General features: G+C 47.2%; 1 protein-coding gene across 2 annotated transcripts in view; it reads right to left on the reverse strand.

Moving 5' to 3' along the window:
- Positions 1-14,029, reverse strand: part of capn5a (calpain 5a) — a 102,249-nt gene that overhangs the window by 13,248 nt on the left and 74,972 nt on the right. For both annotated transcript variants that reach the window (XM_078222570.1, XM_078222569.1), the window contains exons 7-10: positions 13,153-13,230; positions 11,521-11,716; positions 7,717-7,839; positions 5,436-5,632 (exon numbers count right to left, since the gene is read on the reverse strand). In XM_078222570.1, coding sequence (XP_078078696.1) covers positions 5,436-5,632; positions 7,717-7,839; positions 11,521-11,716; positions 13,153-13,230 — 594 coding nt within the window. The remainder of the gene's footprint in view (positions 1-5,435; positions 5,633-7,716; positions 7,840-11,520; positions 11,717-13,152; positions 13,231-14,029) is intronic.

The raw sequence follows: 14,029 nt of genomic DNA on the forward strand, positions 1-14,029 counted from the left end.
GGACAGAGAGGACGGGAGGGGGGGACAGAGAGGACGGGAGGGGGGGACAGAGAGGACGGGAGGGGGGGACAGAGAGGACGGGAGGGGGGGACAGAGAGGACGGGAGGAGGGGAAAGAGAGGATGGGGGGGAAGAGAGGATGGGGGGGGAAGAGAGGATGGGGTGAAGAGGGGGAAAGAAAGAGAGGGGGGATGCAAAACACACACACACGTGAGAAAGGGGGCGCGTGAGATGGAGTGACAGAAAAGAGTAGCAATGGAAAAGATATCGGAGAGAAAACAAAACAGACTGGGAGAAACTCTCCGACCTCAGAGAGCTCAATAAGCAAGAGAAGTGAATGATGTCAGAGATGAGTTATGACCCTCCAGCCTATGGGTCATTGTGGTTCAGGGAGAGCCTTCAGCCCATCAAGTTCATTCTGGCTCTCTGTGGAGTGATCCAGTGACTGTGGGGAAGATTCGGTGGAAGAAATCCACTGGACATTTTGAGGTTGGTTTCCAGAGACTGAAGGAAGTTGGAAAGTGACAGTTCACATCTCCAGGACTCGGCCATTGTGGCTGGGGGAAGATCATTGGGAAGGATCCTCCCAATGGTCCCTCAAGCTCCTGCTGACCCTCACACCTCCTGAGAGAGGGAAGCGGGGAGTCAGTGTTACTGCCGTTCCCAAATCAGTGTACCATAGCCACCACTATTGGACAGGGATCACAGCCAGGCCTTAGGCTGTGGCAGCTTCTCCTCCCCAACACCAGAAAGCAACCTGTGTCATTCGCAGAGTGGCCGCTTGCTACGTTGCCTCAGGAAAGGCTAACAGGCACATGTGGAGCTCTGGAAACACAAGGGGAAAAGGCAATGTGCAGATCCTTTCCCCGAATGGCCCCTGATCACTCGTTGGAGACAATACCACCATCACCATCACCAATGTCACACCATCAGCCATGCTGCCAATCACGCCAGCGTTTCCAGTGCCAATACCTCCACCCAGCACTGCATGCACGTTAGACTAATCACCACGGCAGCAAAAAGAAGCAGTGTTCAGCAGTGCCAGAAGGATTTTGTAGAATTTACAACACACAAACAAACCATTCAGCCCATCACCGGTCTGTGCTTGTCTTTATTCTCCACGCTAGCCTCATCCACACCAATCACTTTCTCTATTCCCATTTCCTTCAAATAAGCTTCAAGCCTCTCCATAAGACCATAAGACATAGGAGCGGAAGTAAGGCCATTCGGCCCATCGAGTCCACTCCACCATTCAATCATGGTTGATTTCAACTCCATTTACCCGCTCTCTCCCCATAGCCCTTAATTCCTCGAGAAATCAAGAATTTATCAATTTCTGTCTTGAAGACGCTCAACGTCTCGGCCTCCACAGCCCTCTGTGGCAATGAATTCCACAGACCCACCACTCTCTGGCTGAAGAAATTTCTCCTCATCTCTGTTCTAAAGTGACTCCCTTTTATTCTAAGGCTGTGCCCCCGCGTCCTAGTCTCCCCTGTTAATGGAAACAACTTCCCTACGTCCATCCTATCTAAGCCGTTCATTATCTTGTAAGTTTCTATCAGATCTCCCCTCAACCTCCTAAACTCCAATGAATATAATCCCACGATCCTCAGACGTTCATCGTATGTCAGGCCTACCATTCCTGGGATCATCCGTGTGAATCTCCGCTGGACCCGCTCCAGTGCCAGTATGTCCTTCCTGAGGTGTGGGGCCCAAAATTGCTCACAGTACTCCAAATGGGGCCTAACCAGTGCTTTATAAAGCCTCAGAAGTACATCCCTGCTTTTGTATTCCAAGCCTCTTGAGATAAATGACAACATTACATTTGCTTTCTTAATTACGGACTCAACCTGCAAGTTTACCTTTAGAGAATCCTGGACTAGGACTCCCAAGTCCCTTTGCACTTTAGCATTATGAATTTTGTCACCGTTTAGAAAATAGTCCATGCCTCTATTCTTTTTTCCAAAGTGTACGACCTCGCACTTGCCCACGTTGAATTTCATCAGCCACTTCTTGGACCACTCTCCTAAACTGTCTAAATCTTTCTGCAGCCTCCCCACCTCCTCAATACTACCTGCCCCTCCACCTATCTTTGTATCATCGGCAAACTTGGCCAGAATGCTCCCAGTCCCGTCATCTAGATCGTTAATATATAAAGAGAACAGCTGTGGCCCCAACACTGAACCCTGCGGGACACCACTTGTCACCGGTTGCCATTCTGAGAAAGAACCTTTTATCCCAACTCTCTGCCTTCTGTCTGACAGCCAATCGTCAATCCATGTTAGTACCTTGCCTCGAATACCATGGGCCCTTATTTTACTCAGCAGTCTCCCGTGAGGCACCTTGTCAAAGGCCTTTTGGAAGTCAAGATAGATAACATCCATTGGCTCTCCTTGGTCTAACCTATTTGTTATCTCTTCAAAGAACTCTAACAGGTTTGTCAGGCACGACCTCCCCTTACTAAATCCATGCTGACTTGTCTTAATCCGACCCTGCACTTCCAAGAATTTAGAAATCTCATCCTTAACGATGGATTCTAGAATTTTGCCAACAACTGAGGTTAGGCTAATTGGCCTATAATTTTCCATCTTTTTTCTTGTTCCCTTCTTGAACAGTGGGGTTACAACAGCGATTTTCCAATCCTCTGGGACTTTCCCTGACTCCAGTGACTTTTGAAAGATCATAACTAACGCCTCCACTATTTCTTCAGCTATCTCCTTTAGAACTCTAGGATGTAGCCCATCTGGGCCCGGAGATTTATCAATTTTCAGACCTTTTAGTTTCTCTAGCACTTTCTCCTTTGTGATGGCAACCATATTCAACTCTGCCCCCTGACTTTCCTGAATTGTTGGGATATTACTCATGTCTTCTACTGTGAAGACTGACGCAAAGTACTTATTAAGTTCCTCAGCTATTTCCTTGTCTCCCATCACTAGATTACCAGCGTCATTTTGGAGCGGCCCAATGTCTACTTTTGCCTCCCGTTTGTTTTTAATGTATTTAAAGAAACTTTTACTATCATTCCTAATGTTACTGGCTAGCCTACCTTCATATTTGATCCTCTCCTTCCTTATTTCTCTCTTTGTTATCCTCTGTTTGTTTTTATAGCCTTCCCAATCTTCTGACTTCCCACTACTCTTTGCCACATTATAGGCTCTCTCTTTTGCCTTGATGCATTCCCTGACTTCCTTTGTCAGCCATGGCTGCCTAATCCCCCCTCTGATAACCTTTCTTTTGTTTGGGATGAACCTCTGCACTGTGTCCTCAATTACTCCCAGAAACTCCTGCCATTGCTGTTCTACTGTCTTTCCCACTAGGCTCTGCTTCCAGTCGATTTTTGTCCTTCAATATACATCAATGCTGCCTCCAACTCAAAGCAAATTCCACATTCTGTTGGAAAACAAAAATCTCCTTTAAATGTTTTCTTCCGTCTATTGGTGACCGAGAACAAAGAACAGTACAGCACAGGAACAGGCCCTTCGGCCCTCCAAGCCTGTGCTGATCATGATGCCCCAACTAAACTAAAAAAGGAAACCTTCTGCCCGTACATGGTCCATATCCCTCTATTCCCTCCCTATTCATGTACCCCTCCAGATGCCTCGTAAATGTTACCAATGTACCTGCTTCCACCACCTCCTCTGGCAGCGCGTTCCAGGCACCCACCACTCTCTGCATGAAAAACCTCCCCCACACATCTCCCTTAAACTTTCTCCCTCTCACCTTGAACCTGTGCCGACTCGTAATTGACACTTCTACCCTGGGAAAAGGCCTCTGACTATCCACCCTGTCTATTTTGTAGACCTCTATCAGGTCTCCTTCAGCCTCCATCTTTCCAGTGAAAACAACCCTAGTTTATTCAAACTCTCCTCATAGCCGACTCTGACGATTTTCTATCGCTGATCCCCTTTGCTCTGGACTCTTCCACAAAAAGGAAGCAAGTTCTCTTCACCCACCCAAGATCAAGAGCAGGAGTAGGCCATTCAGCCCATCGAGCCTGCTCTGCCACTCAACATAGTCATGAGCTTCAACTCCACTTTCTCGCTCGCTCCCCATATCCGATAATTCCCCAAGATATCGAAAATCTCTCCATCCCCAACCTTAAATGTATTCAACATGATCCCAGCTGATGTTCTAACTGGACGGAAAGGTCCCAGATTTGAACCCTGGCTCAGTAGACGGTAACTTCTATTTTTTTGTTTAGAGATCTGGCTGAACAAAGTCACGGAACTGCCAATTAAATTTTAACAAAAGAACTATAATACAATACTCCTTCACTCCCACCTGTATCTTCACAAATGTACACAGATTTTTAAGGAATACACAAGTAACAGAATACATCATATCCTATAATGTTCTCAGTAAGTACACAGTCCATGTAAACCAACAGGCCAACTGTGTTAAGACACACCAGACTCTGAAGCCAAGTGGCAGGCGCCACCCAATACAACTTCTGTGCATTCCTCATCAAATTCCCCTAGATGTTTGTCACACTGTGGTCTCACTGGAACTCTGACTTCCACACAAGTGGTCTAAACTCCACACTCGAAAAGATACACCTTTGAATCTTCCCCCAAAACAATGCTTTCTCTCAGGTGCCTTCACCAAGGATCCACTTCCAGGATTTCAATCTCTCCTTCCTGTATTCATCTGCCTTGGCATGCCACGTGCATTCAAGCTTCCACACAATCTCTCAGGTACCCAGCCATGCCAATAGAACACCACTGCTTCACAGACTGTATTAAGGTGTCACCAACCTTAGGAGTACTTGAGACGTCTGGCTTTTCGCTAGCCAACTTCACCACGTCTGCATATTTCAGCTCCATCTTTAACTGGGATCCTCTCTCTGCCCCTTTCTTTAACTCCAGGGAACAGCGCCTTGTTAAATTTCCAGTTCTTCTTGTCCCTTTGACTTCAGTCTTCCGGGGAATCATTCCCTGGTACTATCTAGTACTATCTGATCTTTAGCTTCTGGGATTTGCTTTCTTGCCTTTACTCCACTGTCCTGCCTCTCTTCTTCTGGCAGTTTCTGTGAGAGCTGCTTCCTCTCCGGTTATCTAGTTCCAACTGCTGCTGGAGCCAGCTTAAAACTAAGCTCAAAAATTATTTCTAACCTAAAGTGTCCCCTGGTTGCTAAGCAACAGCCTAGACTGTGTTTGTTTTCCGGTTGTAAACTCTCTAATCACAGTACAGACACAGTTTGCAATGAAACCAGGGTAGCGAGGTGGTGGAGTGTAGGGAGGGCATTGTGAAATGCAGGCAAGAGGCAGCTGATTCATTTGAGCGTGAATGGAGAGCGGCAGGGAATGTGATCGGGGGTTTGGGAGAGTGAAGCATGCAGGCAGACACAGGAAGCCAGAGGAGAGGAGGGAGTCTCACCTCTGCCACCACCTCAAGGCATTCTCATCACAGGAGTTCACTTACGCGTCGAGGTCTTACCTGAAGTTCGATGGCACATCGGTGAAGGTCCTCAATAAGAACTCGCCCTGGATGCCTGGCTCGAAGGTGGTTGGGATGACGACATAGCGACCCTGAGGGAGCTGTTCCCGCAGGAAGATGGTCTTGGAGTTGATGTAGACGGAGCTGGCCACCTTCTGCTGAATGGTGTGCATCCGGTAGTCCCGGTTGAGTTCAACCTGTCAAAGCCAATTCACTTCAAAATCAATGGAGCAAAGGGCAGGCGATATCGGGAGAGTATCAGCCATGGGGAACCAGTGTGGTTAGCATGGCCAATGCACCTAAGCTGCATGCCTTTGGACTGTGGGAGGAAACCGGAGCACCCGGAGGAAACCCACGCAGACACGGGGAGAATGTGCAGACCCCACACAGACAGTGACCCAAGGTGGAATTGAACCCGGGCCCCTGGCGCTCTGAGGCAGCCACTGTGCCACCGTGTCGTCCAGGTTGACCATCTAGCCTTGTTTCCCGAAATTTATTTTAATGACCAAATTAAATTCCTCCAGCTGTCATGACAGGATTCGAACTCGTGTTATGAGATCATTAGTCCAAGTCTCTGGATGACTAATCCAGTGATGTGATATTCACATTATTATCCAGATGGAAAATTGTTTGGGGTCCAATGCACATTTGATAGAATATACAACTGAATAAAGAAAATTACCCGATCAGAAAGATCCAACTTTAATCAAAATACATTAAAAACAATTCTAATACATTAAAATTGCCCCATCCTGAATACCTATTCTCAAACTCCTTTCTCTTCTAGAGAATGGCAAATGTGGGCCAAGTGGCCTCCTTCTGCACTGTAGGGATTCTATGATTCTATGAACTGATTTGCCTGGCATGTCGCCTTGTTTTAATTTTTTAACTCATTCGTGGGACATGGGCGTCGCTGGCTGGTCAGCATTTATTGCCCAACCCTAGTTGCCCTGGAACTGAGTGGCTTACTGGGCCATTTCAGACAGCTGTTGAGAGTCAACCACATTGCTGTGGGTCTGGAGTCACTTGTAGGCCAGACCAGGTAAGGACGGCAGATTTCCTTCCCTAAAGGACATTAGTGAACCAGATAGGTTTTTCCGACAATCGACAATGGTTTCACGGTCATCAGTAGATTCTCAAATCCAGATATTTTTAATCAAATTCAAATTCCACCATCTGCCGTGGCGGGATTAGAACCTGAATCCCCAGAATATTAGCTGGGTTTCTGGATTAGTAGTCTCGCGATAATACCACCAGGCCATTGGCTCTCCTGAACAATTCCAGCAGTAATGCTGAGGCAAGAGATAATTCTCAGTACTCATGACACTATTCACTTCTGTCAAAGTTATTCAAGAACAGATTCCGTCAACAGAGATCTGCTCATCAAATACCCTTCCTGTCTGGTTCAATAATATATAATAACACAACATAGAATAATGTATATAACAGAACTACAATGCTACCAAACGACCCGTATCTTTCCACTGTGCCTCTCCACTGGGCACATTTGGCATCTTAATGGGTGGCATTAGGAATAATGCCATAAGACCATAAGACATAGGAGCGGAAGTAAGGCCATTCGGCCCATCGAGTCCACTCCACCATTCAATCATGGTTGATTTCAACTCCATTTACCCGCTCTCTCCCCATAGCCCTTAATTCCTCGAGAAATCAAGAATTTATCAATTTCTGTCTTGAAGACGCTCAACGTCTCGGCCTCCACAGCCCTCTGTGGCAATGAATTCCACAGACCCACCACTCTCTGGCTGAAGAAATTTCTCCTCATCTCTGTTCTAAAGTGACTCCCTTTTATTCTAAGGCTGTGCCCCCGCGTCCTAGTCTCCCCTGTTAATGGAAACAACTTCCCTACGTCCATCCTATCTAAGCCGTTCATTATCTTGTAAGTTTCTATCAGATCTCCCCTCAACCTCCTAAACTCCAATGAATATAATCCCACGATCCTCAGACGTTCATCGTATGTCAGGCCTACCATTCCTGGGATCATCCGTGTGAATCTCCGCTGGACCCGCTCCAGTGCCAGTATGTCCTTCCTGAGGTGTGGGGCCCAAAATTGCTCACAGTACTCCAAATGGGGCCTAACCAGTGCTTTATAAAGCCTCAGAAGTACATCCCTGCTTTTGTATTCCAAGCCTCTTGAGATAAATGACAACATTACATTTGCTTTCTTAATTACGGACTCAACCTGCAAGTTTACCTTTAGAGAAGACACTTCAGCCCTGACTTCCCTCACCATGGAGAGAGATTGTTCAAGAGACCTTACCCTGTACACCTCGAAACCCATGGAGAGCTTCTCGCCTTTGCCCTGCTGCCGGTTATAACGGACATCTTTCTGCTGCAGACAGATTAACACTTCGTCCACTTCCTTCTTGACATCGAATATATACTGGTGGGAGTTAGACCAAACAGAACGCACTTTAAAACACAAAGGGAGGGTAAGCAATAGCTCCACACTCAAGCTGGAGAAGCTTCCATTACAGATTAGAAACCTTTACACATTCATAGGCAGCTTGTGGGCACCCCTGGCCAGGCCGCGGTGCATCCCTAGATGCCTTGGAGGAGGTGGTGGTGAGCCATCTTCTTGAGCCACCACAGATGGTGTGGTGAAGTGCTCCCAAACATGCTTGCAGCAGCTTAGTGCAACTGAGCAGTTTGTTAAACCATTTCAGAGGGCAGTTAAGAGTGAACCACATTGCTGTGGCTCTGGAGTCACATGTAGGCCAGACCGGGTAAGAACGGCAGATTTCCTTCCCTAAAGGACATTAGTGAAAGAGGTGGACTTCTAAGAACAACCCTGCCACCTCGCCGTCACATCCACTGATACAGGCCCTTTCACATCCAATTTTTCAACAAATTGAATACTAACTTATTAGACCGTTAGTGAAGTAATCAAATGAGTACATGTTTGGAAAATCATGTTACAGCTATATAAAACCTTGGCTAGGCCACATTTAGAGTATTGCGTGCAGTTTTGGTCACCACACTTGAACCCGGATCCCTGGCGCTGTGAGGCAGCAGTGCTAACCGCGGTGCTACCGTGCCGTCCTTGTTGGCCTTCAGTTTTCTCCACTCTTGACATTTTGACCCAGGGTCACCGATTACCCCCCCAAAAAAAGGATGTGGAAGCTTTGGAGAGAGTGCAAAGAAGGTTCACCAGGATGTTGCCTGGTCTCGAGGGTGTCGGCTGTGAGGAGAGGTTGAATAAACTAGGATTGTTTTCACTGGAAAGACTGAGGCTGAGGGGAGACCTGATAGAGGTCTACAAAATTATGCGAGGTACAGACAGGGTGGATAGTCAGAGGCTTTTTCCCAGGGTGGAAGTGTCAATTACAAGGGGGCACAGGTTCAAGGTGGGAAAGTTTAAGGGAGATGTGCGGGGGAAGTTTTTCACGCAGAGAGTGGTGGGTGCCTGGAACGCGCTGCCAGAGGAGGTGGTGGAAGCAGGCACATTAGCAACATTTAAGAGGCACCTGGATGGGTGCATGAATAGGGAGGGAATAGAGGGATACGGACTGAGTAAGGGCAGAAGGTTTTTTTCAGTTTAGTTAGGGCATCACGATCGGCAGGGGCTTGGAGGGCCGAAGGGCCTGTTCCTGTGCTGTACTTTTCTTTGTTCTTTGAATACGATGAATTGCTACAGGAATTCTTTCGGCACAGTGTAAGAAATCTTAGGAGAGTGTAATAAATGCTCCTTGGGAGCCCCACCAGTTTCATGCACCTTTCACTGGAGTACAGAATCAGAGGCAGATTGGGAGGTAGGACCAGAGGCAGGTTAGGAGAGAGCTTCCAAATATCTCCGTCAGCTCAAGATGGCTGAGAGTTGAAGGGACTGCCGCCAAGATCAACGCTCACTCTGTGTCATCCATGTGTTGGCCCTCTGGGGCCGGTAAACTGTCCTTACCTGTCACAGGGCTGGTGTTGTTAACTGTCGGTTCAGCTCATGCATCATATTTAAACTGTTGCTTTTAATGTACTGCTTTACAATCATTTACGCGTTCAGCTGCTTTTTTTGGGGGGGGGTAATCGGTGACCCTGGGTCAAAATGTCAAGAGTGGAGAAAACTGAAGGCCAACAAGGACGGCACGGTGGCACAGTGGTTAGCACTGCTGCCTCACAGCGCCAGGGATCCGGGTTCAATTCCCGGCTTGTGTGTCACTGTCTGTGTGAAGTTTGCCCGTCCTCCCTATGTCTGCATGGGTTTCCTCCGGGTTCTCCGGTTTCCTCCTACAGTCCAAAGATGTGCGGGTTTGTTGGATTGGCCATACTAAAAATTGCCCCTTAGTGTCAGGGGATCTAGGATAAATGCATGGGGTTGCGGGGATAGGGCCTGGGTGGGATTGTGATCGGTGCAGACCCGATGGGCCGAATGGCCTCCTTCTGCACCATAGGGATTGTATGATCTTGTAAGGAGCGGGGAGTAGAATAAAGCTCGGACAGCAGAATAACAACTCACTGTACAGATCTCATTCAATACTCCTCCTTGACTAAATGAAATGTCACCACTATTCTCAGTGAAGAACACATTGCATTCACATTATTTATTTCAGGGGATGTAGTCGTCACTGACAACGCCAGTATTTGTTGCCCATTTGTTGTTATTTGAGGGCAGTTAAAGGTCAGTCACTTTGTAATGAGTCTGGAGTCACACGCAGCCCACAGCAGGGAAGGATGGCAAATTTCCTTCCCTAAAAGGACACTACTGAACCTGACGGGTTTCTAAAACAATCGACGATGATTTCGGGGGCTACAGGAACTAGCTTTCAATTCCAGATTTTTTTTGACTAATTCATTGAATTGGAATAACGTGGTGGGATTTGAACCTGTGTCCCCAGAGCCTGGGCTGAATTAGAAACGCAGAGACATTACCATTCCACCGCCATTTCTCAGCCCAAATTTCCAAAGATACATCCCTGGGCAAAACCTTCAAAGTGAGTTCATGTCTTTGTATTGCTGAGGCTGTATAAGGCTCTGGTCAGACCCCATTTGGAATATTGTGAGCAGTTTTGGGCCTCATACCTAAGGAAGGATGTGCTGGCCTTGGAGGAGTCCAGAGGAGGTTCACAAGAATGATCCCAGGGAATGAAGGGTTTGTCATATGAGGAGCGGTTGAGGAGTCTGGGTCTACACTCAATGGAGTTTAGAAGGATGAGGGGGGATAGAATTGAAATTTACAGAATACTGAGAAGTCTAGATAGAGTGGACATGGGGAGGATGTTTCTACTAGTGAGAGAGACTAGAACTCGAGGGCACAACCTCAGAGTGAAGGGATGCTCCTTTAAAACTGATGAGGAATTTCTTCAGCCAGAGAGTGGTGAATCTGTGGGACTCTTTGCCGCAGAAGGCTGTGGAGGTCAGGTCATTGAGTGTCTTTAAGATGGAGATAGATAGGTTCTTGATTAATAAGGGGATCAGGGGCTATGGGGAAAAGGCAGGAGAATGGGGATGAGAATCATATCAGTCATGATTGAATGGCGAAGCAGACTCGAGGGGCTGAATGGCCTAATTCTGCTCCTATGTCTTATGGTCTTATGGACCCATCGACACAATGAGGGACAAATCAATAGATTGCATTGTCTCGGATTAGGCCCTTCTCCCCACATTGTTACCTGCTTTGCCTCCATCTTCTCTTTGGGATGCACAATGGTTAGCACTGCTGCCTCAAAGCGCCAGGGACCTGGGTTCAATTCCAGCCTCAGGTCACTGTCTGTGCGGAGTCCGCACATTCTCCCTGTGTCTGCGTGCGTTTCCTCCGGGCGCTCCGGCTTCCTCCCACAATCCAAACATGTGCAGGTTTGGTGGAATGGCCATGCTAAATTGTCATTTAGTGTCAGGGGGAGTAGCAGTGCAAATACGTGGGGTTAGGGGGCTAGGATGGGATTGTTGACAGTGAAGACTTGATGGGCCAAATGGCCTCCTTCTGCACTGTGGGATTCTTTGACTCTCCATGCTTAAAGCCAAGCCTGCTGCCAACTAAGCCTTGCTTCCTGCCTCACCTCCTCTTCCTCCCCACCGTCCCAACCCTCACAGCATCCTACACCTCGAGGCTTTGGCAGGATGCTGTCCTTACTTGTGGGTTCTGCAGGAAGGTGTCGCGGTTATTGATGCATCCTCCTGCGCGGTTTTGCAGTGGGTCCTCGTGCCTGGTCCATGCGCCCTTCACCATGGCCTCCTCCCAGGTCTTGTGGAAGCTGAAGAAGGAGGTGTTGATGATACGGCACACAACCAGGTCCGTGAAGTTCGTGCAGAAATCATCAAACGACATCCTGAAACCCAAACAAGCATTTTGGGATCAAAGGTTATGGGGAGAAAGCAGGATTAGGCTATTGAGTTGGACAATCAGCCATGATCGTGATGAATGGTGGAGCAGGCTCGAAGGGCCGAATGGCCTCCTCCTGCTCCTATCTTCTGTGTTTCTATTACTCAATATACCGATCACCCCAGTCCGCTGGGACAGCATTTACTGCCCATCCCTAGTTGCCTTTGAACTAAGTGCCTTGCTCGGCCATTTCAGAGGGCATTTAAGAGTCAACCTCATTGCTGTGGCTCTAGTCACATGTAGGCCAGACCGGGTAAGGACGGCAGATTTCCTTCCCTAAAGGACATTAGAGAACCTGATGGGTTTTTCTGACAATCAACAATGTTTTCATGGTCATCATTAGACTTTTAATTCCAGATTTTTGGTGAATTCAAATGTCACCATCTGCTGTGGTTGGTATTCGAACCCAGTCCCCCGACTATTACCCTGGATCTCGAGATTACCCTGGACTATTACCCTGGATCTCGAGATTACTCGCTGGGTTATTAGTCCAGTGACAGTACCACTGTGACACCACCTCCCCCAGTGTCCTGGCCAATATTTCAATCAACATCGATAAAAGGAGACTGGCCATTGTCACATTGCTGTTTTTGGAAGCTTGCTGTGTACAAATTGTTGCCTTTCCTGCATTATAGCAGTTCCTATACTTCACTGGCAGAATAGCGCTTTAGATTGTCTTCACATTGTGAAAGGCGCTACAAAAAGGCAAGTCCCTTAATGGCCGTTAAATCTCACGAGAGGCCCAAATATACAGGGCCTTGGTGAGGCCACACCTAGGGTATTGTGAGCAGTTTTGGTCTCCTTTTCTGAGGAAAGATGTTCTTGCTCTCGAGGGAGTGCAGCGAAGGTTTACCAGGCTGGTTCCGGGGGTGGCGGGACTGATGTATGAGGAGAGATTAACTAGGTTAGGATTGTTTTCACTGGAGTTCAGACAAATGAAGGGGGGGATCTCATAGAGACTTATAAAATTCTAACAGGACTAGACAGGGTAGATACAGGAAGGATGTTCCCGATGGTGGGGGTGTCCAGAACCAGGGGTCACAGTCTGAGGATTCAGGGTAGACCATTTAGGATGGAGATGAGGAGACATTTCTTCACCCAAAGGATGGGGAGCCTGTGGAATTCATTACCACATGAAGTAGTTGATACCAAAACATTGAATGTATTCAAGAGGTGGCTGGATATAGCACTTGGGGCGAATGGGATCAAAGGTTATGGGGAGAAAGCAGGATTAGGCTATTGAGTTGGACAATCAGCCATGATCGTAATGAATGGCGGAGCAAGATCGAAGGGCCACATGGCCTGCTCCTGCTCCTATCTTCTATGTTTCTATATTTGATCCATCGCTGGTATCCAATAAAAAAGACCCTCTTGAAGACTCACCAGAACTCGCCATCATCCCGCACGGTGACACCCATAGCCTCACGTTCCCCTCTGCTGACCTTCTGCCACTCCGTAGAGCTGTGAAGACAAAGAGTTATTCCAGTCTTACTCAGACCCATGTGGGGTAGGTGACATAATCCTGTATTAAAACATGGCAAAGAGCGAGGAAGATCTCACTGAGGGTGAAAGCCGCTAGCCAAATTTATTCATTTTGGACGGGTTTCACACTTTCAGGATAGAATAAAAGTTGAAGGATTATAAATTGAGGAGAAAGGAAAACGAATGTAACTAATAAATCATAAATTCACCCGTTGGATGATAGCATTGAAGAGTGTTGCATTGAATTTATGGTATAGAAACAGGATAGTTGGTCTAACTGCTCTATGTAGGTGTTGAAACCTCAAAAAATCTTGACCCTATCAGCATACCCTTCTATTCCCTTCTCTCTCTTTCATGTTTTCCCTTAAACGGGTCTATGCTATTCTCAATGACATTGAAGGTAGCATATTCCACATTCTGACCACCCTCTGTAGAGGTTTCTCCTTAACTGCTTTTTGGATTTATTTTAGCCTAGTTTATGTCTCCCCCACACCACAAGTGGAAGAATCTTCTCTACAGCTCACTATGGTGTTCAATTGTTCCATTTTTGATTATGTGAGTCTGTTTACAATTGATGTTCACCTTGCTTGGTGTGGACTCCGGAAACAAAACTGTAGAAAGAGCTGGAGGAAGGAGCTGAAGTGTGGAGCAGACATCTTAAAGCTCTGAATCCAGTCAGTTACACATGTAAACCTGTGTCAGCACTGCATAGCTCCAAAATAAATACTACCCAATCAGACACTTGCATAATCATGGTTTGTTTATCAAGACACCCCTC

This window comes from Mustelus asterias, chromosome 10 (genome assembly GCF_964213995.1).
Source record: "Mustelus asterias chromosome 10, sMusAst1.hap1.1, whole genome shotgun sequence".
In the NCBI taxonomy this organism is placed as follows: domain Eukaryota; kingdom Metazoa; phylum Chordata; class Chondrichthyes; order Carcharhiniformes; family Triakidae; genus Mustelus; species Mustelus asterias.